This window comes from Amphiprion ocellaris, chromosome 24 (genome assembly GCF_022539595.1).
Source record: "Amphiprion ocellaris isolate individual 3 ecotype Okinawa chromosome 24, ASM2253959v1, whole genome shotgun sequence".
Taxonomy (NCBI): Eukaryota; Metazoa; Chordata; class Actinopteri; family Pomacentridae; genus Amphiprion; species Amphiprion ocellaris.
Genome location: NC_072789.1, coordinates 10,180,868 through 10,207,933, shown reverse-complemented (window position 1 = coordinate 10,207,933; position 27,066 = coordinate 10,180,868). Strand labels below are relative to the sequence as shown.

The 27,066-nt window shown below is 39.5% G+C and overlaps 1 protein-coding gene across 1 annotated transcript in view; it reads left to right on the top strand.

The window, feature by feature from the left end:
* The first annotated feature begins 2,299 nt into the window (after positions 1 to 2,299).
* Positions 2,300 to 27,066, top strand: part of creb3l1 (cAMP responsive element binding protein 3-like 1) — a 34,580-nt gene continuing 9,813 nt past the window's right edge. The window contains exons 1-6 of the mRNA XM_023295266.3: positions 2,300 to 2,641; positions 15,209 to 15,341; positions 16,797 to 16,883; positions 25,321 to 25,475; positions 25,562 to 25,643; positions 26,538 to 26,731. Of these exons, the coding sequence (XP_023151034.2) occupies positions 2,531 to 2,641; positions 15,209 to 15,341; positions 16,797 to 16,883; positions 25,321 to 25,475; positions 25,562 to 25,643; positions 26,538 to 26,731 (762 nt within the window). The 5' untranslated portion in view covers positions 2,300 to 2,530. The remainder of the gene's footprint in view (positions 2,642 to 15,208; positions 15,342 to 16,796; positions 16,884 to 25,320; positions 25,476 to 25,561; positions 25,644 to 26,537; positions 26,732 to 27,066) is intronic.

Below are 27,066 nucleotides of genomic sequence, written 5' to 3'. Positions count from 1 at the left end.
CAGGACATTTAAGTCTAATATGATTACAATTCATCTGGAGAAGACATGAATGTTTGTGCCAAATTCTGTCTCCACCACAAATTTCAACCTCATGTTCATCCTGGGGATCATAACAGTCATATAGTTTGTCCTCTGGGGACCATGAATGACTGTGGAAATTTTCTTTGCAATCCTCCACGTAGTGGTTGAGATATTTCAGTCAGAACCAAATTTATGGAAGTACAAAACCTTAGAAATCCATCACTAGAGAGGCAAACAACAAAGTAAATAAATGCATAAACCACTTGGAAATGTCCTTTTCATGTACTCAGCTCACTTAACTGTATCCACATTATGTAACAGGTCACAGATGCAATACACACACATGTGCACCTGTGATGCTTGGAACACAATGAACAGGGTTTCTATCACGCTGCTGTATTTCAATCTCTGTGTCTCCGTCTCTCTGAGGAGAAACAATCTGGGACAGAATGAGAGGGAGGAATGAGATGGGTGGGCCTGAGCAATCATGGAAGAGAAAGAAATATCTGTTTCATTCCCTCCTTCCTGTGAGTGTGTGTGTCATAGCTGCAGGCAGTATCTCGGGTTGTCAAAACACTCGAGAGTCGCTTGTCTTTTTCGACGTTTCTTTTAATGCACATTCTTCAGCTCAGATGCAGACCACAGCATGTATTTAAACCCAAAGACGAATTCAGGTGGCACTGTTTGCAATAAGTAATAAGCTAAATGCGATCACTGTTGTTGATACGTATAAAGGTGACTCAGATGTGATGTTACAATGTCCATTGCTTGATTTAAACATTTCAACTCACAGCAAGAAAAGATCACTAGAATTAAAACGTTTAACAACGACTCAGTTTCATTTGAGTCCCTGAACGCCACGCTAGTGAGCCACCAAGCATGAACTCATGAAATAGGTCTACCAAACAAATGAATCAATCATGGCCTCTACATGTGTTTATTCTAGTTGAGTAAACCTCTGCTCAGTTTGAGGTTTTGCAGTTACACAAGGACATCAAAATCTTAGATAGATGCAACTGAGTTTGTTTAGGAGTCTATACACACTCCTGACAGGACATCAAATTGTCAAATTAAGTTGATTTGCTTCAACCTAATGTAACATTAAATCAGTGTCAAGATAATTGGGCTTTTTTTGACAATAATTTACAAAAAAAATAAAAAATGAAAGCAGATTTCTGCAACGTGATATCAAATATCTAAAAATATAAAATATGTGATTGCATAAGTATTTGGCCCTTTTAAAGTGACTCATTTAATTCGATGCAGGTGAATTAGTAAAAGTGACACAGTTAGTGACATAGAGATCATCTGAGTGCAGTGAATGTGTCTCAAGTGACTGTAACATAAAGACACCTGTATCTGCAAGGTCGAGTCACTGGTGAATCACTACACCAGCGAGACAAAAGAACACTCCAAGCAACCCGAAGAAACAGTGATTGAAAGGCGTAAGTCAGAGGATGAATACAAGACATTTTCCAGTTCCACTGAATATCCTTTGGAGTGCAGTAAAATCCATCATGAAGAAATGGAAGGAAAATGGCACATGTGTAAATCTGCCTGGGTGTCTTTGTCATACAATCACAGAGACACATTCACTGCACTCAGATGATTTCCATTTCACTGACTGTACAATTAGGTGAGTCATTTTAAAGTGGGAATAATACGGCATACTGCATATATATCCATCCATCCATTCATCCATCATCCATCCATCCATCCATCCATCCATCTATCCATCCATTATCAATACACTGCTTAATCCTCTAAGTCATTTTGATTTTACCAGAGGTGGCCAGCATCATGATGAGATGATTTAGGCAAAACAAGAACATTTGTCAAAAAATTACTTAGACCATTATTTCAGGAAGGTGACACCTAAATCAAACGAGCCCAGGTTTGAGCTCTTCATCATATCTGTAAAATAGCAACAGTGTTTCTGATGTTGTCTTATTTCACGGTCAATGATTGCATAACAAAAAATTAGCTCTTATAAAGATGCAGATTTTTATTACTTTCAAATATTTTTTCCAATTTTTTGAAATTTTTCTGTAATTTTAATAGATGTTATTTGTAATTAAATAAAATAGGGAAATATGTAAAATAACAGTAAACTTTTGTGTCATTCTGACAGCTAGCAATGGTGTATTTTAAGTGTAATTTTGGGGTGCACTATATTCAGAAGAATTCTGCGGTGATTAGACAGTAAGAAACTTCCTGCTTGTGGGCGTGGTCTTAGTGAATATTCACAAGCGCGTGGCTGAGACGGCGCACGCGAGATGAGCGCTGGATGAATATATCGCCGTCCTCGCGGCAGGGAGCAGCAGGAGGATGTGAAATTTCTACATTTTCAAGTTTGACGCTGAAAGGAAGCAGAAGCCGGATTCAGCGGCTTCTCTCACAGGTGCTGCTCGGTTCTGCAGCCGTCTGACAACAAAACTGCCTCATTTTTAATGAGTTGGTTTTAAGAGCTGCTGTCCATCCGTCCAGCGAGCCGTAGACAGACACAGTCATGATGGAGTCTATTTTAGACAGTTTGACGGCTGAGAAACTCTATCCGTCCGGGGGACCCAACCTGTTGGACCTGGAGGAACTCAGCGACGGAGATTTCCTCACTAACGTGGTGAGTCCTGGCTTTAATTAAACCCGCTTCCCCTCAGCTGCTCATCATTTCCACGTTTTCATGAGCGCAAATTGTTGACTCGCTTATTTCTGCTGGAAGTCCGCTTTAATCAAACGCACCTCCGCTGCCTGTTCCGCCCGGAGCCGGACCTCAGCTGGGCGGTGCAGTTATTAGATCCTGACAGACATCCGGGGCTAGAACCCAGTGTGCGTTTTTTGTGTGTTTAATTGTGTAAACTAACAAGTGTTGGCGAGTTACTGGTTAACTTGTGTGTGTGTGTGTGTGTTCAGCTGGCACACCTGGCTATTAATGTGTTACTTTTCAATTATGCTTTCAGGTGTTTCTCTTAATTAAACCTCAATCAAAGCATATTTCCTCATTTGTTCCCAGTAATGTCTTTAGCTTGTATAAATTTACAGCAGTTGCAAGCTCAGTCCTGCTGCAAAATCACCTCACTCTTATTTTTTCACAGTTGCATGACGAATCAGAGGACAGTTAAATGTTTTCTAAATCACAGACCCTCTTCAGAAACCACCTGTTTCCTCCAGTGCTTCCTGCAAATCCTCATCAGCTCATAGCACCTGAGAAATCTAGTCCTTAATCTCAGCACTGAAAGAAGTGTAATGAAAAACCAGATGCGCAAAACTACTTTATCAGCAGTGATGGGTCATGATGGGGAATTTAGGCAGTTTTTGCGCATGTGTTGCATGTAAATAATCACGCCTGACATGATTGATACCAGGCCTTAAATCAATGCAATAATCCTCATGCCATTCCAAGTGTGCTGAAGGTGTGTCGTGCACCTCCGGCTACTCAAAATACCAAAAGTTCACTGCCATGCTTGACTGGGCTTTGCACTCTTAATTCATAAAAACAACACACTGTGTCACGCTGCTCTCTAACAGGTTAATATCACAACATCATTAAATGTGTCTGCTTATTTCTGCTCTATGCCTCTCTATGTCTCTTTTTCCACTTTGTGTCATCCCCTCTTTTTTTAAACGCCGCAGGTTTTTAGGCAGACCTCTATTCTAGTCAGTGAGTCAGCCGAGCAGTCTGCTTGTGGTTTAAACCCCCCCTGTCTGTGTTCTAAATAAAGTAGTCCACTGTGCTGTGAAGCCACTAGGCTGGGCTGTACCACTGAGGACATGGGAAACGATGGCTGATTAGCCGCTCTGCAGGATATCATGATTACATGTACTTTAGTGCAGTGAATCCACCATATTTCAGTCCCTGCTGGTCTCTGTTGACAGCTGCTGAGACGTCTGCATGTCAGAGATGAACATGAATGAAATCGGAGGAATGAGCTGTAAATTATTTATTTTGTGCCTCTAACTTTGTGTTCATCTCTGGTCTAGCACTTGCTCAAAAATTACTTTGAATAAATGGCTGCAGATGAGGTGTTAAACTGATATTACAAACTTTCTATAAAACTATCAAAGTGAAGCTCCTTTTTATAGTGTGGCTTGTACTCATATGTCACATTTATAGACAGACAGATAGATAGATGGATAGATGGATGGATGGATGGATGGATAGATAGATAGATAGATACTTTATTAATCCTGAGGGAAATTCAAAAATGTGTTGGCTGTTTCACTCTTTAGCTTTGATCACAATAATAAATATATGCCACATGTCTAAACCTGCACTAACTAGGTGGTTGGGGAAACTGTTAATTACTCATTTGCAGATGTGGATCAACATTAGAATGGAAATTGTTTGTGTTTTATAGTTTATTGTAAATGTACCTTCTGCCCTACTTTTTACCTGTAGGTGGTCTCGCCCGACTGTTATATTATTATAATATTCTGTAATCAGTATAAAATAACAGTTCTCTAATTCTGAAATCATTGTTTGTGTTGTACCAACTCTCAAATGTATGTTGTAAAATGGAATTTGTGGCTCCCGATTAGCAGAGAACTCGATTTTTGTCAACTTTTCCCCTAATATTTGCTATTTAAACAAAATTTTAGGAAGTTTTTTATAATGTCTTTGTTTCGAATAGGCTAAAATGGGAGCAACCGACCACCAAATGGGCACTAAGAGACATACACTCCTTGTTTTTTATTAAGGTGTGCTCTGTGGTACAATACAGAAGGGATTCATTCTCTCCCTGCTCTGTTTTGTGTTTACCTCTTCAAATATTGTCTGTGCCCTGTTGATAACCAGGGGGAGTAAGAAATACATGCACACAGCATAGAGCTGATCAAGGTTCCTTAAGAAAATAATGAAATGAGTAGCTGCAATACCTGGAAATGATCTCCCATACAGAGCAGTTTCAGCGATTTACCATTTTTAAAATATAGCTAAGAAATGTACCTTTCAGAATGCATCTGATTACTGACACACCTCCTTACCAGACAATAAAAGCAGGACATACACATACGCTGTCATCATGGAGTACAGATTCATTTTGGAAGTGAATTACAGACACTGGATCAAGGATCAAACATGGATAACACATTCTACCACCAGCTGAGAACTTGTAATGGGTTCCCTAAATCCTGGAGGAAAATAGGAGTAGCGCTAGCACTACTGGTTTCTTTATAATGGAATAATATGCCATTCATTCTGCTATTTAATCATTTCATTTATAGCACAGTGTTCAGCATCTCATGGTGATGTATGCCGAGGTGCAAGCCAGCGTTACCATGGTAACGCAATGCACCCGTTTAACTTTTTATTAGCTGTTGGCCAGAGGTGCACATGAGACACACGAGGGCCAGTTTTAGAATCTGGTGGATATGAATGGAAAATGCAGGTAGAAATGTCGAAAAGGATGAACAATTTCAGCATTTTTCATGATTATATTTCATCGTCAGGTGGTAATCTTGTGTTTTTGCCGATAAAGTTTTCATAAAGTAGAAAAAAAATCACCTCAAACTTATCTCCTATATTCTCATCTGAGTAATGAAAGTAGCAAATGCTCATTTTTAGAAAGCTGAAACTGAAGAATTGACTTGATAACTAATTTTACCATCAAAATAGTTTGACAAATACATTGACAAATTCCTGCAGCTCTTATTTAGAGCAAATTTGTGTTCAATCATTCAAGGCACACATGCAGAAAATGAGGTCAAGTGAGGACAGTTCTGGATATTCTAGTTGTAAAATGTTCTGTTTGATTGAATTCTAGTCTCACACATCTATACGCACTTTCCATCCTACTTCCACTATCTCTTTATTTAATTTCCTGCTCTTCCTGCTCCCTCCATCCGCCCTAGATTCGATTCTACTTTATTCTATTCTACTCTCCATTCAGACCCTGTACTCCAGCTTTATAGAGACACACCCATCTCATTTGCATGCTGCACGCTGATTGGCCGCTCATCCGCCAGAAGGAATGTGTGCAGGCATGCAGCCCCATGTGTGTGTGAGCAAGAAAAATACTTTTGTACTGTTTTATTGGGAATTATAGCTCACTTCTGTCTCAGCACACACAGTAACCACTGCTGCTCTCACTCTGAAATGTGGTTCAATTGAGGCCACATGCAGCCAAACCACTGCAGCCGCTCAGCACCACATGAAGCCAAATACAGTAGAGAACATTGCCATTTTCTTATCTATGGCAGGCAGGATTACAGGATAATGACCTGATGTTTTCAGGTCTGTCAAATTTGCAATTTCATTTAAAAATGTCAACCGGTCGCGCTTCATTTTGCTGTCTTATTTAAATAGTCTGCCAATCTGTTTATCTGTGATTAATATGAGTACGTTTCTAGCATTTAAAGGTTAGTGTTAATATGTAGATGTTTTCTCAATGAGTCACTATGTCTATGAAATGTCCAAAAATTGTGAAAAAGATACCCCACAAAATCCCAAGATATTTAATTTACAATCTTAACTGACAAAGAAAAGCAACAAGCATTTTTTTTGTATTTGTTCTTGATTTATTATCTCAAAGATTAATCATTAATGAAAATATTAGCAGATGAATTCACTTCTTGCAGCTCGACTGATGATTTTCCAACTTGAAGTGAAACCTCTTCAGATGATTGAACGTGTGGCTGTCTCTTCTCAAACAATTGCTTTTAATTTGTTTTTCATTCATGGTGGGAAAGTGAACTTGCTGCATCATAAATTGTGTTAACTAAAAACAGTCATTGTGATTAATTGACTGCAAGAGGCTGAAGATAACAGACAGCTAAACCTAAAACACTGTGCAGCACTTGTACAGGCTTTTAACTAATATTGTTTATGTACGGAAATGTCTTTAAACAAGGGGAACATCCTCGGTGGCAAATGTATTTCCTCATACAAGCATTATTTTTAAAAATTAATTTTTTTTAGGAAAGACTTAGACTTTGGGACATTTAGTTTTTACCATTTTCTGACATATCATTGACTAAAAACATAATTGATTAATCCAGAAAACTGACCTCAGACTAATCAACAATGGAAATAATCATTAGCTGTAGCCCGAAACTTTAGTAAAGTTGGTTTTCAGAACCAGATTGGTGTCCACTCAGGATACATTAAACCTAATTCCTGCAGAATTTTGAAAGCACATTGTCTACTGTATCGCCATTAGATATCTACACTACCGTTCAAAAGTTTGGGATCACTTAGAAATGTTCTTATTTTTGAAAGAAAAGTATTTTTTTCAATGAAGATAACATTAAATGAATCATAAATACAGTCTAGACATTGTTAATGTGGTAAATGACTATTCTAGTTGAAAACAGCTGATTTTTAATGGAATATCTCCATAGAGGTACAGAGGAACATTTCCAGCAACCATCACTCCTGTGTTCTAATGCTACATTGTGTTAGCTAATGGTGCTGAAAGGCTAATTGATGATTAGAAAACCCTTGTGCAGTTATGTTAGCACATGGATAAAAGTGAGTTTCCATGGAAAACATGAAATTGCCTGGGTGACCCCAAATTTTCGAACAGTAGTGTATTTTTACTTTATATGATATGATTTATTTTTATGATAAGGAAAAATGATGCCATTGCTAAAAATTGTGGTTAAGACAGCAGTAATGCAGTAATCACTGTCAGTTTCATGCAGGGAGATGTTTGTCTTGTATGATGCTGCATTTCCTGCAGTCTAGTGTAAATGTGCAGCTCCTTTGATGCCTTGAAGCTCAAACTTTCAATGCAAACATACACATTTAGGGATTGCATTCCTTTATTTTACTTTTTTTAACCTCTTTTCTTTGTTTATGGCAGCATAAATCTGCTGTCCACATTTTATTTTCCTGCAATACGCAACTGATAAATGATCAGCAGTTACAGTCTAGAAGGCTGAATGTGAGACTACATGACTTCAAGATTTTTTTTTTCTTTCAGTGTATTTTCCTTTGGCCTTTACATGATGTTCTGAAGATTTTACAATAGTTTCCACTGCAAATGTTCGTTCCGCAATGACATATGCTTTTTGGCCCGACTCTCGATAATCCAGTTTGTCCCCATGCTTTCCAAACTTCACCAAACTTCACATGCGGACCAAAGTTGGTTATTCTGTCTTTTTCTGACTATTTCACCTGAACCAGTGAGGCAGCCAAATGAAAGGAGAGGAGAGAGATGCGTTGAGACTCAACACCGTTAATTACAGGCAGAACAGAGTCACTCTCTGCATTTATAATTACTCCTTGCATGTGTCTTTCCCAGCTCTCTTTGTGTGGTTTACATCTCAGCTCCGTCCCTCCTAATGACACACCAGCTCCGAAATAAGCCATAAAACCTGTCAACTGCTTTTTAACACTCTTTCTCTCCCCATTGTGGTTCTTTTCCCAGCAGAGAGGGCAGTGTTTCAGGTAATGACAGGTCCAGACTTCAGTTCCTCTGTTCACACTGACTGCAGCTGTTCCAGCATCAGCATCTAAAGCCACTCTAGGCTCATTAAGCTTCCTGTCCTAATACTGACAATCCCAGCTTCTACTGCATGCATGTCTCTTTGTTTATCTCTGTATTTTAAAGTTGTGCTAGAAAATGGCACATAATGAACCAAGTCTGTTATGAGAAAATACTGTATTGCTTTTGCATTTGCTACTGAATGCCAGTGTAGATGTGTTGCAGATTAGCATCAGCACTGGGTTTAGCTGGGGAAAACAGTTCACATGTCGACCTTTTGTCAGAACAATGGATTGGTGAAACACAATCATATTATCTGCATATATAATTAGGTGAAATTCTCCATCCCCTTGACTAATTAACCCTCTGCACCCCAAGCAGTTTCTGGGTGTTTTATTTATACATTCATGTTTCTCATTTCACAGATTTTTTCCCCTGCAATATAGAGTCCTGCACCTCTATGGAAATAATAATGGTTAGAGGTAGAACCAAAGTAGAATTGATTTGATTATTCATTTTATAAAAATGAACAAAGTTGGAATTAACATTTACAACATTTTTTCCCCAAGTGTCCACAAATCTTACCACTACTGGAAAAAATGGTGGCTTTACATTCTAAAGATGTTTTGCTACTTACACTTTAGCAAGTCTTCCATCTGCTCTGTGTAAACACAGCCTGCAGTTCAGCTGAAAAGTCCCAGAAGTTTTGTCTTGTTTCACAGAATTCTTATTTTTTTCCAGAATGATTGGACCAAAGTGTTTATTTGTGCCAAATTTTTTTAAATGAGAAATGTGGAAGAAAAAGGGTTTCATGAAATAGCCTAATTTTAAGCTCAGATTTGATTGTTTTTCCTGACAAAACCAAGTCACACATGATTAGTTTGAAGGCCATCAGAATGTATTTACAGTATCCTGATAAACTCCAATTAGACTTTTCTACTTTTTTATTATTTAATATTATTCTTTCCCTCAATATATTCCTCTATACACTGCTTATACCTCATTAGGGTCATGGGGGCTGAAGCTTATCCCAGCTGAGTTGGGGTGAAGGCAGGGGACCAGTCTATCACAGGACTACACATAGAAACAAACAATCACACTCACATTTTAGAATCACCAATTAACCTCAGTATGTTTTTGGACTGTGGGAGGAAGCTGGAGTACCTGAAGAAAACCCACCCATGCACAGGGAGAACATGCAAACTCCACACAGAAAGATCCCAGGCTCAGGCCAGGATGCAAACTGGGGGTTTTCTAGTTGCAAGGCGATGGTGCGAACCACTTAGACACTGTGCAGACCTTCCTCAATATTATGATAGTCTTAACAGCTTTGTATGGACTAAATCCGTTCTTGATCATTTGCTCACTAAATACTTCAACTGATTTGCCAGCGGCATCAAATCTGAAGATGATTTCATAGTTTCTTTTTGAGAGACAACACAATCTGTTCAGTGGGCTCAGGACTCAGAAGTAGTCAAAGTTCATCTAATTTGAATTCTGACTGCTGCAAACACCAACACCCATATGGCCGGTAGAAAAGAGGCATCCAGATGGGCATGGAAGACAAAATACTGTTTGTGTCTGAACTCCCTTAATTATGCGACACAAGTTTGCATACATATTGAGACCTCAGGAGTGAAGCCCTATCTCAGAGAAAGGTTTCAGTCCAGTTATTCATGTCAGATGTGTCTTGACAGCATGCTATAGGTTTGAATTTGTGGTGCACAGTTTAGGTTGGTGTGCTGAATCTACTGACGAGAGCAGCACATGTCATGTTGTGCCTCAAAAGCTGTATTAGTCTTTTGACTGTTTCATAATGTATAAAGAAAATTACCCATTTTTGAGGCCACGTTGCTGTACAGGTTGCACATCAAGTTGCATCAGACAGAGGGCTGCAGAACAGGACTTTGTTGCTGTGTAATTATAAGATACCAGGAATGTTAGGAGCTTCTGGTCATTTTAATGATTACTTTTGGCTGCAGTGCGACAGTGCATGGTTTGGTTTCCCACAACACAAAGTGTAATGACATTTATCAGTGTTAAAATGGGAGCCACCAAACCATGCGAAGCAGTCTGTACATGTTCAGCCCTGAGAGGAGGTCTTCTCACCAGCAGGAATACCTGAACATGTTGGAAAAAAACATCACTGTGGCCGTGGATTCTTTATCACTGTGGCAGCTGATGGAATATAAAAAGATTAACCTCAAACAGGTTGCTAGTAGGAGGTGAGAGCGGTATCACGGGCTACAGGTGTGTTGGAAGTAAGTGGAAAACACACCTAGCCCGACTAAATATTGCAAAAGTGGGTCACTTAGTGAGGCTGAATACAAAACTGAGGCCCAGTGTTGCATATGTCACATTACAGGGTCATTACTGGAACAGCGAGTGCCACAGAATATAACATTAGCAATGTAAGTGGACCGCTACATATGGGCCGACGCTCTGGGACGAATGCAGCGACGAGAGCTAATTTTAGATCACATATGTAAGCGTTTCATTTATGGACCTTTCTCTGCTTTTTCTCTCGCTGCATTGCTCCATTATACACCAATTAGGAAACTTTTCACTGTTTATCCACAAGCCGGCCAGTTTAAATGTGACCCATATTCCCTGTTGGAGCAGTATTAAAGGGTCCATGTCGAGGTTATTTAAACGGATATTGTTTTGACATCTCGTGCAGCAGGAGAACAAGGCCGCTCTGTCAGGATACCTGCACTATTCCTGTGTGTGGGTGTTTATGAATGAGTGGGTATTCACTTGTGTGTGAAGGAGCAGGATCACTGAGTGTGTGCACACATCTGGGGAAGCAGCAGCTGGCAGTTTCTTTATCCTGTAGTGAGCCTTGAGGTAAGGAATCAACTGACTCATTTCCATTTCTATTTGTGGTGAAAGAGAACCAACAGTTACGATGCCAGTTAACTCTCTGAACCCACCGGCAGGTTCAAAATGTATGTTATCTTTAAAAAATTACCTGAATTACACCATTTATCAGAGACGGATCTTACAATTGTGATATTTCACCAACATTGCTTTATACATGTCTCATTTTTAACATATATTGTTTGCACTAAGCAGGTTCTGTAAAAAATGTAAAAATTCAGGTGCAACAGAGAAGTCATGACTAACTCAGCTGTGATCAGTAATTACATGACAAAAATTCAAGAAATATTCGACTGAACTGCAGGCTGAGGAGAAGTTTCAAAGCAAATTAAATACCTTTAATATTCAGATCCACCATTTACTTTCTACTTGGAAAACTTCTGCACATGTTGATTCCAGGTTTTTTTTTTTTTTTTTTTTAATTTTGCAATCTAAATAATCAAAGAAATCAACTTTGTTTTGTTATTTTAGTGGTAGTTGGGTTTATGCTGTTACAACTTTGTAACACTGTATAAAATTAATATGTTTAAATTCTCTAAATTTCTCACTAGCCATGGTTTTGCCGCTTCCATAGAGGTGCAGGATTTTATATTGCAGTGAGTAAAAATAGGCTTTAAAGGTTGGATGTGTCCATATAGGTTAGAAATACAGATTAGTACAAGTTGCACTTGTGTGCTGAGCTATTTCTTGTCAAGTATAAGCTGGCTCATTGCCACGGGCTACTGCAGCACCTAAATGTAACAGAGAGATCTTAAATGTCATTAGTTACACCTGCACTTTTTCCTGCTACAGCAAATCAAAATGTCATGTGTGAAAAATGTCTGTTAAGCTTCCAAATCCCAAACCTTCCCCCTTTTGTTATTTACAGACCTCAGCATGGTTCAGCTGAGTTTCAAAACATCACTTGTTCTTCATGTGTCCTGCTTCTGTGCTTTTTTTTTTTCCTATGCAGCATCTGCACTCATTCCCCCAGTGTGTGTGTGTGTGTGTGTGTGTGTGTGTGTGTGTGTGTGTGTGTGTGTGTGTGTGTGTGTACGTGTGTGTGTTTGCTCCACATGTTTTCATTTGGCAGCTGCATGTGTCCCAGACTTTCACTAGAGACACACTTGACCTCTCAAACAAAGTCACAAATATAGACACACACAGACTTTGAGATAATGCGCGTGTGAAGCTGTGAATGTTACTGTTAAATGTGGTTGTCTGGACTGTATTTAAAGGTGTAGGCAGAAATTTAAAAAAAAAAAAGAACAAACAGCCGTCAGAGTTAGAAAATATAGCCGTCTTTCTGCAGCTCTCTTCTTTCTGTCCTAAGCCCCTACCATCAGAGGAGCACAGGAATATGCATACATTTCATATGCACACACAGAGCATAGACATCAAATTTAATTGGCTACAATTAACATAAGGCCTACTTGCACATAAATCTACCTACACAGCTTCATCAGACACCATAGCAGAAAAATGGAGTTACCTGTCAAAGCCAAGTAGTAAGTGGTTCTATGAGTTTGCATTGCAAGTCTTGACAGGTGTTTTATTATGTGGGACTCTCTTTTTGATAAGGCCATCTTCCTGTTTTGGATTGATTTACAATTTAAGCAGTTGTTGCTGTTTTTTTCTTTCCTTTTTTCCAAAAATCATGAGCACATTTTGACAGTTTTCACATGAGACAAGTGGAATAAAGTATCTTGATGGTTTTAACCTTAGATGTGGTCAAGTTTTCTGACCGAATGTCGTGCCACAGATGAGTAAAGGACAGTCGGGAAGTTCAAAATCCAGATATTCCTTCTGTTCTTACACTTTCCGACTCTGATGAATGAATTAAATTTTAGGGATTTTTTAAAGACAAGATGCCTGATTTTGGAGGTTCAGAGAGTCAAGGTTAGGTAGCTTTGGTCAGGCAAAAGAAATCATCAAATCGAGCACCAACCCTCCACTGTACTCATCATTTGCAGAACAGCTAATAGATGTGATTGGCCAAAATCTTCCATCATGGCCTAGATCTTCTAAAGCTGGAAACGGAGCCAAAGGGAGGTATGGAAGTCCATCTTCCTGCCAAACCACTTGAATGTTACAATATTCTGAAATGATGTTGTGGATTTTTTTGGCTCAGTGATACCAGAATGAATAACTGCTTACCTCGGCTTTAAGGAATATGACATTATTGTTCACATTAAACAGATGTTCCTTTAATAATCTTCATCTGGTGTATTTCTTCTTTTCAGCCTCCCTACAAACACTGAGGCTTCTAAGTATGCATACATTAAAAAGACCAAGGAAGCTGAGTGAAAAGTGCCTTTAAAGCAGATCCAAATCATAAAGTTTATGTAAATTTTTGGTGTGTGAGCATAACATGAGAGTCCGACAAATGCTTAGCGTACTGGGTGTTTACAGGCAACTGGAATTTGAGAATCAAAATAAAAGGAGTGCTCAGAAAGTCCTGATGTAAATCTATCTACCTATCTCAAGTAAAGTATACACCATAACTTAAAAAAAAAGAAATTAGATAAATACAGTGTTTTATGTATGCACTGTTGTTGGGTAGATGAGTTTATCCAAGCTGCCTGCTGCCACTTGTTTGATGAGAGCAGAGGTTGCAGGATGGAAATCCAAAGCAATGAGCTACAAGAAACAACAACCCTTGATAGAGCTGGTGAAAAGGAGTGAGCCCTTTCACTCTACACATTTGATCCATTGTTTGTATTAGAAACATGCTGAATTTAGAGCTGTATTTATTATCCCAGTCATGTCTTTATTGTTGCTACTGGACTGATTTTATCTGCTCTGACACTTCTGGCAGTTTTTGCAGAGGAGGTTAAACTAATTTCCAGGAATAAAACATGTAAATCTTTTTTTTTTTTTTTTGTTTTTGTGATTGTTGCTAATTAAATTAAGTTTTTTTCTGTCACTGTCTGTCTGAGGAGCCTCCAAGCAGAGTATATTACTGGGTCCCGACCAGCCAGTATGAGTGTCTGCTTTTGTTCTGCTTTCTACATGTTTGCTGAAGACCATGGTGACTCATACTGTGTGTGTGTGTGTGTGTGTGTGTGTGTGTGTGTGTGTGTGTGTGTGTGTGTGTGTGTGTGTGTGTGTGTGTGTGTGTGTGTGTGTGTGTGTGTGTGTGTGTGTGTGTGTGTGTGTGTGTGTGTGTGTGTGTGTGTGTGTGTGTGTGTGTGTGTAAACCAGTGAAATCAGAGCACCATGCTATCCTAGGTTTCCAGAACACAGCTCTCAGCTCAGTGACTCATTCATCCAGACTGAGGATTATCTATCGATGTTGTTTCCCATTGACTGACTCCTCAAGGCATCAACACAGTCTATGTCTAATTTCTGACACTGAGAGATGGTCCGCCGTAGAACTGAAGCTACAGGTCGAATATTTGTCATTTGAGTCATTTTCCGACTGTTATCTATGTCCAGCTTCCCCAGGATTTGCTGCTTTTCTTTGTATTAGACCCTTGTGAGTTTAGTTTTTTTCAGATTTTGAATCAGGGACATGATCAGCTGATTAATCAAAAATCGAAATCCTATTTGCAATCTGTAGTCTCTAGAGTATCTTTTTCAGGGTCAGAAAACTTTATACAAACACAGAAAGTCTAAAACTTTGATGCATTATTATAACCACAGATCCTGTTAGCATTAATCTGCTGTGGCTGATGCAAATACATTTATAAGCTTTGGTCTCCTGATGTGCCAAGCTTATGAAACTACTAACAAAGGATGCCTGATCAAGCACACAGCCACGTCTTTCCACAAACATCTCCAAAACACGAACTTTTCTTTGGCTAGGACGAACAGCTCTGTTGTGTGGTTCTCACTGAATTGTGTACAGTTTTGTTATACAAGACGGCTAATAACGGTTTCTGTCTCCTTGTTTATATTCATAGCCTTTCTCAGGTGACCAGATGGACGACTTCAGCAGTGAACTGTTCAACAGTTTCTTTGACGACCATGTGTTAGAGCGACCCCTATTGGCAGACAGACCTTCACTTTTACACATCGACATGGACAGCAGCCCAGGTGAGCCCCTCTTTTATTAGGATAAATGATAATGATGACAGTACACATGCCACAGTCCCTATAGATGTTCACAGTGTTGAAATGCAACAGTTGAAAATGAATACATATAACATGTAACAATCCAGTGGGATACAGCTTCACTTAGGTTAAATCAGAGGTTATTCCTTCCACTAACATCCTGCGTTGAAATGCTTTCAGGTCCAAGTGTTTCCTTTGCAGCACAGCAGCCAGTTGCTCCCCTCTTTAGCCAACTTTTATATAGAAAAGATTCAGTTTGATTTGAAACCCTGGAGACCAACTGTATCAACTTTTTACTTCTCGCTGACTTCAACTCTGGCTTCTTGCACTCCAAAGATGTCAAATTGCATGATATGAGAGAAAGTTCCAAAGCCCCTGCCTTGAAGCGAGAGGAAAACAGACACTGACTTGCTACTTTCCTCTAAAGCTCACTTCAGAGAAATTAGCATCGCTGTCGTCATTGTGGTTCCTACGACAACGAACAACAGTATGTAATTTTATCATAGTCATGTCTCTGTAAGCACCTGAGTCATTTTTATGTAAAAGCCTGAACAGCGGGGCAAGGTCAAATATGCACAGACAGAATTCAAATGTACATATTAATAATGTCAGGAGCTCTGTGATGCATTTATTCAGTAATAATCATGTTTCATGCCAGCTGCATGGATGAAATTTACATACAGTACATTCTAATAATAGTATAAAATTGTTAAAAAAAAAAAGCATTTGATTTAAACCTAAAATATCCAATGCAAGCCCCAAGTGCAACAACAAGACAAAAATACAGAGTAATTTGACAGCTGATAGCAAAAATAAATCTAAAAATTAATAAGAAAATTTATACGATGGGCTTTTGTTCCAAATAAGTCTTCAAAACTGATTTAAAATGATAGCGAGAGTCTTGTAATTGTCATTCTATGCTTGTGCGCTGTTGGACATTATAAAATATGCAGCAAACTCTACTCGCTGAGAGTAAATAATGAATATTGAGGAGAACATTTATGAGGAGGTCTAGATCTCCCCATCATCATCAAGGCCTTGGTGGCAAAATATGCAAAAATGTCTGAAAGCAGTGGCCTTTCTTTTGCTATATTAGTTATATCATTATATCACAGCTCATATCAGGTGCCAAGAACTGGACAGGAATTATGGCTCTTTCTGTAAAGTTTACACAACTATGTATATTTGAATGATCATTAATAGCAGTTGTACATTTAGAGTTGTCAGAAAAGGATCCTGTGAGAGTGAATCTTCCCATTAAACATACATGACCATCGTTGAGATCAATGATATGGAACACCACAGAATGCAGAAGCTGGGGGTGTTTCAGGTTATGTGCACCTGCACTTGCTGCTGCCAGTAATCCAACAACAATCTTCTTTACTGTAGACAGATGAACCCAGCACGGTTACATTTTCCATCCTTCTGATCTTGCAGATATTCAAGCAGAGCACAGCTACTCTCTGAGCGAAGACTCCGCCCCCCAGAGTCCTGCCCTGTCAATCAAAATGGACCAAGAGTCTGGTAGGATACTTTATGCTTGTTTGAAAAATGCGCAGAGCCAACGAAAACTGTGCTGCTGATGTTTAGTCTGCTTCTTGTCATGCTAGCTGTCCCTCTGGTTATCTGGTTGGCTCAGTTTTCCAGTCTGATATTACACTTAGCATGCAGTCTGATTGGCTCCATCCACTGTCTGTCATATGACATTTGTGATAATTGGCGTAATCTGTTGTCCATTATATTGACTCTAAGTGATGCCTGCAGGAGCATGTCTCTGCTGCAGCGTACCATACAGATACTGTATATTTCAGATCCTGCTTTACTCGTCTTTCTCTCTCTTACTGACTCATCCATTTCAATACCTCCTCATGTCATCCTGTCTGTCTGTCTCTACCCATCTGTCTGTACCTGTCTCCCTCACTGTCTGTCTGTCTGTCTGCATGCTGTCTGTTCTCCGTTTGTCCCGGGGATCCTGCTGTTTGAGCAGCAGGATCCCAGTCTGAGTAGTTTTCCTCCAGCTAAGCCCTGCCCACCTAACACACACACACACACACACACACACACACACACACACACACACACAGACCCACACAACACTATGACAAGCATATGGTTTTAAGTCTGCAGCTTTAGCCGAAGCCAGCGGAAACTCTTTCTCTCCTCTGTCAGGTTATCTCTCTCTCTCTCTTTCTCTCTATGACTCCTGTTTTCTATCTTTCTGCTTCTCTGTCCCCCTTAATCCAATTAAACCTATTTTAATGATATAAATATCACATTACCTGCATAGAAAATACCACATTTACCAAAAAAAATAGGTGGCTCACATGAAAAAAGCGACTTTCTGACTTGTGTATTTTTAGAATGTGCCTATTTTCAGTGCAACACTGAGCTAGATTTTTGTTAGCGTAATATTTTCCCCTTCGGAGACAATGAAAAAATTTTATAAATCAGTGTTGGATTAGATTCACTCCAGTCAGTCCAAACCTAACTTATATAGTTTGATTTGAATGTATGTACACTGATGCCAAAGCAAACGGGACATTAAACGCTAAAATGACATCTTAAAGCGCTAAACATTGGCATTAAATAATAAAACATTGAGACAGCCTTTATTTCAAGTTGGTTTATGTTTTTTTCTACAGTTTTTCTTGTTCATTCTCTGTCTGTAGTTGCGTAACTGTCAGCTGATGCTCACATATGGTACACAAACACACAAAAAATGTATTTGAATCTTTTCCAGCCTTTTTTATTTTGGAAGTTTGCATGCATGCATTTTATAACCAGGATCTGCTCCATAAAGCCCAAGTTTGAACTCGGATATTTACTTTAACTTTATACCGTTTTACATTTCGACCTCAGTGTGTCCATGCACACATGGGTTCTTGCAGAAATATTTGTACTGACATCATGTTTTATGGGCTACTTTTATTTTGATTTTGAGGCAGGTGACTTTAAGTTAGCATTTAATTTTTTTAAAAGAGAAATAGCATATGACAATTTGACTGATTCATGTTCTGTTCACATTGCTTTTGGGTCTGCCTTTACTTTTTCTAGACTCGCACACAAAACAAGTAGTGATGATGCTGTTGTGTTTTTCTTGCACTACAATAACTTGTTACTCTTTGTTGCTGCTACATGTAAAAGTTTAAAGTATCATAAAGCCTCCACCGGGGTTGAATATTTGATTACTTCCTGAGATTATACCGTAAAATATCACTTTTTTTTCCCAGGAGCCAACAAATGAAACTGGATTTGCATCGGTCGGAATCATTAAATTGCATTTGTGTCAAGGGTATATTGGAGAAAATGACCAAAGAGTTTAACTTGCTGTGGCGGCATGCAGCCATTTTTACATGTCGTGGTTTAAGGAGTGTTGTCTGACTGTTAGTTATAAGATTAGGGCGATGTTACGCCTGTTGAATGCAACTTTATGCTCAGTTATGAACTGCATATCTGATTGAGCCACTTGTTGAACAGTTGCTGGATAGTTTCATTCTCTGATTTGTTTACACCCTGAGAAATATTTTCTGGCACTTCCTGAGGATTAGCTGCCATCTTGGTATCAATGATATTTTGATAATACAGCTGTATATGAAAAGTAATAGAATACCTTTGTAACAATAACATTTCAATATTTGATTTTAGAGTGCAGTTCCACAATTGGGTGATTTAATTTATGCAGCTCAGAGATGGAAACTTTCTTTCAATACATGGAGAATATACGTGAATGAAAAGGCCCAAAAAGTCCTGGAATCTCATAGGCATTTTTCCTAAATGGCAGCAGTATCTGGAAAGATTTGGCCATAAATACTCATATCTCAGTTCCCGGTATTGAACTCTAATCTGCAGTGAAGCTCACTGCAGACTTTAGAAGAGCACTCTTGCCAAGGATCCTTGTGCTTGCTGCCTTTCACAGGCCTTCTCCACATCCAGAGAGACAGGAGGAGCAGCTGCTCATTTGTCATGATGAGTCTGGTTAATTAGGTACCAAGGGATGGTAGAAGTTCTTGACCTTTCAAATACCGTGTTGTGTCTGTTCTAAATGAAAGGATTCACTGATCTTGGTGTGTCTTGTTTGACAAGAACACTGACAGCACCTTAAGGCCCTGTCTAGGGAGAATTACAAGATGTATACAGCAGTTGGTGCTCTGATCATAAGTCAATCAAAGCTAAAGTTGACATTGACCGGATCTGGAGGCTATGTTATGCTGTAGGGGGCATTTTGCTGCCAGGCTTTGGGTCCACTTGTCCCTTTCGAGCAGGGGTGCCAAACATGCGGCCCGCGGGCCTAAACTGACCCGCCAGAAGGTCCAATCCAGCTTTGTGAAGTGTAACAATTACAGAGAAGACATTCACTGTAAATTGTAAATTTAAAATAATTCCTCCATCTTTATCTTATGATGGAACATCCTAATGGTAATGGTCTCTTCCAAGGTGACTATTCCCATAAACATTGGGCATCAGCAGTCTGACTGGTTTAATGAAAATTGTGCGAATCTCAGGCTATGACCTTAATATTTACAGATCTTAACCCAACTGAACTGAAATGGAACAATGTTCATCCCTGCAGCAGAGTTAACAGAGACTTTACTCACCCACTTCATGTTGGTTTCTTCTTAAATTTGTCACATCTGTACATATTTTAATAATATTATTCCCATGGTGGTTCTGTGTCGATTCATAGCCCAGTGAACTTGTTTTAGGACCCATTTTGCCAAAAAGTAACCATCAAGTACAATAAATACAGCACACCATAGATAGAAATTCAATATATTTTCCACAGAAAACAAGAAATCAACTACTACTTGCAGGAAAACAATTTTTTTTGCTAGTCAGTTTGTTGTAATTCAACGAAACATACCTTTATCTAGCAAACTGCTCCATGTGAGCTTAATATAAATATAGAAAGAAGTAATGTAACAATACAGATGCAGATAACCTTATGTTTGAATAATCAAACAGCCAAAAATCTACTACAACACCCAGTGAACCTTCCATTGCACTGACAGAACAACAGCTCATAAAGATGTTGCAGAACTGTCCAGCTCATTTATGGCCATTTTAAATATGATGTTTTGTGTGTTTTATAGCACTCATCTCACATTCGCACCCTGTATTATCGAAACTTGCGGCAAGATTTTTCTTTTCCTCTCTCAGCCTCGTGGTTGTTGTTGCTCTGACTCAGTGAAAGAGAAGCTGTGTGTTTTTACTGCAGCTCCTATTGCGCTGATCCATCTAATGTTTTAATGCTACTGCTGCCCCACTGAGATCAAACACAGCCACCACCTCTCCTCCATTAACCCCCTGTGATGACTGCCTGCGGCCTTTGGTCATTAACACAGGATTTCTTACCTGGCCTTACAACATTTTACCCACACAGGAAGACTTTTTTATTTTTTATTAACGACATCCAAAGAAAATCCGTAAAGTCAGAGCATAGCGGATCAGATTTTACTGTTATTACTTTCATTCACAGCATCTTTTACATTTTCTTCACACTGGCAAGAACTACAGAATTACAGAATGCTTTTCAAAGCCCTGGCACATAGTTTAGTAATTGTTATTATTTGTTGCTTGCTTTCCTTTCACGATCTTACTGTGTAGTATGAAAATCTATGTACTATACATCCAGTTTTCACTTTTCCTTATTCAATTGCTAATTTTAGTTGCAATTATGTAGGACTTGAAGTCATAAAACAATGAAAACATTCTTTATCAGGTGATTTGTTGACCAATTCTTACAACATGAAGGACAAAGATCACCAAATACCTAATGAGGTAATTAGTACAACTGCAGAAAATAATCTCTTTTATCCTTTTTGCTTTTCCAACGCTGACAGCGTCTGTGCCATTCTTATTCTTTGATGAAAATGCCAATATACCCATGCATCCCCTCACAGCTCAAGCTTCTGGTGTTCATTAAAAATGTTGGTAGAGGGCTTCCAATCACGCCCTGGCTTAACGAGGGCAGCAGGCTTAACGAGGACTCAGGCTAACAGCGGGTATGGCCTCATTAGGAGAGGCTTGTGAGGCTCTTTCTGATACGGAGGATGGAGGAAATGGGTAAATGGTTGACCCATCCCGAAAACTGAAGTTCTTTGCTGTGCTCATTGATTCTCCTAAAAGATTTCACCCTGCTAATCAATGACATTTGAATGACATTTTAGAAGTAACAAGCTGTAACGAATGTGCCGTCATGTTCAAGTCTAAATGTATGGAAAGATTTGCTCTCAATTACAAAAAAAAATAAAAAATACAACATGTACAAAATGGGTGCTGATGAGGTGCTTGCTAGAGGTGGGGACCTCGAAGCGCCAGTAAGGTTTGTCCAGTGAGGTTGCCATGAAAATATGAAATAGTGCTCATTAGCTTGTTTACATCAAACATGCATTTAATTTTATTAGTTTCAGCTGTGTTCTCCAGACCATAGAATCACTGTAATAAAAGTCCTCTAAGCAAACGTAACATGTTCCTGCGATGTACATCTAACAGTTTCCATTACCGAATTTTAAATGAAGTTAGGTTTTGAGGTCTGACACAAAAGCTCCCCTGCCACAGCTCAAAAAGAAAAATGAAGTGCATAATAAGGTTTATTTCTAGCCCTACAGTTGTCGCAATGTGTTATTATTTTTGCAGAAGAGCTTAAACGTTTGAATTTGGAAGTCAAACAGAAAATGCTAAACTCTCTCTAGCCACAGCCTCTCTAGTGTGAGGGTTGAACCTGTCACCTTGGGGTTTGAAAATAGCCCAAATGATTGACTGAATAATCAAGAATCAATGTGGGGGAAATGTGTAATATCTTGGTGTGTGTAACAATTCATATTAGCTGCAGTTGGGTTGTGTGCTGCTACATCAGCTTGATTCTTGCCAACACCAGAGACAAGTTTCTCCAAAGGGTGTTGATAAAACCTAATCTAATCACTCATCTAAGAAAATAATCATGCATTAAATCAGTTAACGCAAGAGCAGTAATTGTTGCAGCCTTGGACCACAGCTTACTCAACTCTGGTGGGAAATCTGTGATTGTGACAACACTGACGTTGCCACTGACTCATAGCAGCCCAGCTCACTGTATATTCATATACCTGCTGATGTCGGAACCATAAATAGTGAGGATTTGATAACAACCAGATCTTTCCTCTATTGCACTTCAGTTCCACTTTAGTCTTAACCCATTCGGCTAATGGACAGAGTGCCATAGGCCTGTCATATTTGTACTATTCTGTTAAAATGAACAACAAAAAATAGATATGGCGTCAATGCAGCTGTTTGTTATAAATGGCTTAATTGGCTCCAACACTCCTCTGAAAGACAGTGTTTATTTTCTGACGTTGACCATAACCATTGACTTACTGGTCGTCCTTAGACAGCAGAGAGAGAAGCCACAAGGGCTTGTTTTTAGGATGGATTCTGTCTGCGCTGATCCCTGCTGCAGTGACGGACAGGATAACGAGACAAGCTACCAGCTCCCTGACAGACACACCTCCACCCCCCTCTGCTTCCACCCAACACACACACAGCTTGTAAACTTCAGAGCGTTTTACCAGCAGAATGTTGCTAGGAGACCAGGAGGTGATTAATGTGATGTTCGCTCCTGACACACACACACACACACACACACACAGCAGCGATAGCTCCTCTCTTGTTGTGTTTTGTGACAAACATCAAAGTGCTCGTGTCTTGATGCTGACTTGATGAAACACACTCACTCCACCGTCTCCACCCGCAGTTTACCTTTTACTTACCATCTAAATTTTTTAAAGTTAAGTCATGGTTTCACTTTTAAAGGTAAAGTTAAGAAACTTTTATGTGTGACTTTTGCCTAATGAGATACCTTTGGAGCAGCTGGCCTTTAAAGAGCCTTAATTCAAAGCACATGCAGCAAGCCACCAACCCTGGTAGACCCACTGGTTTGTCCATCATTATTATCACTGACCAAAGGTTGTGAATACCTGCATAATTTCCATTTGATATAATAATGCCAAAGAACAGGCAGAATTTTCACAACTGAAGCAGCAGCGACTCCTTAACTTTAGCCCACAATGTGAGTCAAAATCTGTGAATCATACAAGTCTCCCACATTTTTCAAACTGTTCATCCTTAGTTTTTCTGTTATGAATTTAAAGTCTCAAATATAACCAGAGCTTTGCTCAGCAGAAGACAATGTGTGCCTTTCTTTACAGGCTGAGTAATGCTTCCCATGGCAAAATTAATGGAATACTCCTTTAAAGCCTCTTAATGAGAAACTTAATGGAAAGCTCGAAGTTAAGCAGCAAGAAAGAGAAAGGCCAGCTAGTCGTTTAATTTTAGATTATGTAGCACTGTTAATTGCAGCAATAGTCTGCTTAGGAAAATCTGAAAACAACCAAATCTGGAGCACAGACTCAAAACAGCTGTTCTAGGTTTTATATCCAGCTGACTTAGTTATCGTGTTTCATGGACATGATGCTCTCTTGCCAGTCGATTTTCCTCAGACCCTCTTGAAAATAGAAAAATAACATTTTATAATGTCAGAGGAGTTTTTGTGAGCTATTCTCAGTTGGGTTACCGTGCTGTGTGGGATTTAACAGCGCTCAGACCAACATATAAAGACCTTTAAACAACATAAGCAGCTACGGTCTCTTTACATACCAGCATGATGATTTAATCTAGTTTCTGAAGGATGATTTGAGTCCAAAAACAAAATAAAAATCTAATTATATTCGAACAGTTACTTTTTCTCAGCACATCTGCTGACTGATGGCACCATCCTATTTCCAGTGAATAATTATTGCCATCTTAACACACCCTTGACAATGGAAATCACTTACGTTTAAAAATCTGAACAGCCTCAGAAACCTTAAGGATGCTCTCATCGCATTGTAAAAGCATTCGTAAGAAGTCGGCATGACACTGATGTCCAAACGGAAGCTCCTACTTGCCACTTGCAAAGCTTTTATTGACTCAGTGAGTAAATGATTTTAAAAAACTGAATGAAATATACAGCTTCGAAACAATTTTATTGGTTCATTGCATAAAGTCTCAACTCAGTACAGTTACTGCTTGACTCTTTGCTTCTCGTTCAACAGTTAATATCAGTCCTTGTCAGCTTTAGCTTTTCAGAGGTCCATCCAGAAGGTTTCTGTCCCAGTAGGACTCCAGGATACCAGGAGTACTGGCTGGTAGCTTTTCTGCAGCTCTGCAGGTCCCTAAAAATACTTCCTACAGTTCGAAGTAGACTAAACAGCCAAGTACCTGTGAGATACTCTTAGAAATATACCCGCCATGTGTTTTGGTGACCCTCCTTTGAAATTGTACTCTCCCCTCTTTGTCGGATGGCTCGATTATGCGTATTTTCTGCAGTGTTTAAAGGCGGCAACTGCTTCTTTTCTCAGGAAGGATAATGAAGACGAGTTGCTGGTTCAGCCCATCTTTTATTTCAGGGTATATACACACTCGCTGGAGACAAATTATGCACCACAGTTGCCAGAGCGACGTTGTCCAGCAGTCTGTAATAACCAGCCTTGTCAGGAAGCACTCAAATATTTTGGGGAAGCTCTTTCAAAGTGTGATTTATAAGCTACCAGTTACTTCCCATTGGCAGACCTACAGCAAAGCCTGCCTGAAGAGGAATCTGGTGAACTTTATCTTTTTGCTTTTTGCAAAGGATCTTTTCAGGGCTGGAATTGGGGCTTGATGATTGTCATGAATGTTGTATGTAGTTTCAACCATTTCATAAAATCCAAAAATGCGTGATGCGGTTTGGCCAAATTGTTTGCTGTTGGCAGATGCTCAATTTATTGATAAAAAGTAGACAAACTGTTAAGTAGAATTGCTCCAGTGGCTTCACTTAAAAAGGCAGGACAACTCTTTTTAGTAAATCAGAGAAAGTGACTCAACGAGGGTAAACAAAACACTACAGTTCCTTTGGTGCAGAACAAACTTGTTAATTTACTGTCTGGTATTGCGTCTTTTTTTCTAGAGTTCGAATGGAGCTTCAGTCAGGACCTGTCAGCCATCTTAGTGAAACAAGAGGAGCCTGATGTGGGTCAGAGGTTAGATCCTCAGCCTCTGGAAGGCCCGCCTCTCATATTAAGTCCCGCCCCACCGCACAGAGGATCACCATGGAAACATACGGTTAGCATTTATCTGGTCTGTGTCTGAAAACAACAAATGATGTCGCCGTTGATGTTCACCGTTGTTGATGTGTTTTGTTGCTGTAGGAGCGCTGTCAAGATGAAGCGAAGCCAGTAGCTGTAAAAGATGAACCCAGAGAGATTGGACAGTACCTCAGCCTGCCCAGCGGTACACAACCCAACACACACAGACGCACAAACACACACACTTGTTGCAGCAGTATCACAGTTCAGTTCAGCACAAACTGACATAGATGCTCCCAGTCCCTTCAGAGATGTCGCTTTCTGACTAACACATTCCTACAATGTTTTCAAGAAGACATTATCTGAGCTTAAACTAATTAGTGCCCCTTTTTCACTTAAAATAATGTGTAATTCTTGAGCTTGTCTTGTCAGACGAAGCTTAATTCCAGTCTTTCAAGTGTTACTCAAAAACCTCCTACTAATACTGGACCCCAAAACCCGACAGTTGGTTTGAAAGGTATGTTAGCTTAAAAAAACTGTACAACCAGAAGCAATCATTGTGATGTGCTGTAAAACTTAGCCAAATCTAAGGTTCAGATTGTGACATTTCATCAAATCATCATTCAAACCATCATCCCTCTGCCGCACGCACGGTTTTGGGCTACCTGGTTGATCCTGCCAGTAACATATGCTTGTCTCAAAGATTAAGGCAAGTAAGTCTAATTATACACCGGTAAAGTGAAGCATTCTCCCTATCATGGGTCCTTGTTCCATACAGGTGCAGGACTATATTGTATTGAAAATGAGCCAGGAAAAGGTAAAAATGTGACAGCAGTTTGTTGACTTCTCACACTGAGAGCCATTTTCTGTGTTTCTGCTGCTATCTTCCAGAGTAATCACAGCAATACAAAGATCTCCAGATCAGTCAGTTTTAAACTACCCTATTTCCATCTTTTTTCAGCTGCACACAGTACAGCAGCAAAACTCTTCTCTTGTACAAAAATAGTTTCAAAATAATAAATAATGTTTTCTGTGGAGTTTTGTTGACACTCGGCAGCTGAAATTGGCAGCGCTCATCCAACGCTTTCCTCTCTTTTAGACGATGCTCTCCAGCTCCCGCCCACTCCTCCCAGCAGTAACCACGGCGACAGTGACGGCTCCCTCCCACCCTCCTCCCCCCACCTCCCTCTGCCACCGTCGTCCCCACAGCCACAACAGAGACCGGGAGGTCGCGCCTCTTCCTCCTCCTCCTCTTCAGCCATCTCCTCCTCACCTCTCCTCACTGCGCCACATGTGAGTTAAAGAACATCTGCCTTTCCGCTCTCAGTCTTTTTCTTTCTCTAACACATGTGGCAGATTAAATTTATAGGTTAGTATACACCAATTTTCTGTCAGACGCAATTTTAGGCTCTGTAAATAATCAGAATTCAGTAAACTGTGTCGAGAAATTGTTTGAAAGTAAGCTGTATAGGCTGAAGGTAGTCTTTTAAAACTCTGTATCCTGATCACTGCACTAAACAGTTGTTTTTCCAACAGTTGCATCTCATATTTCAGCCTGATGAGCTAAATTCAAATTATTGTTACACCAACTTATTTAGCTTGAAATTTAGGTCGAAGGGAGACATGAA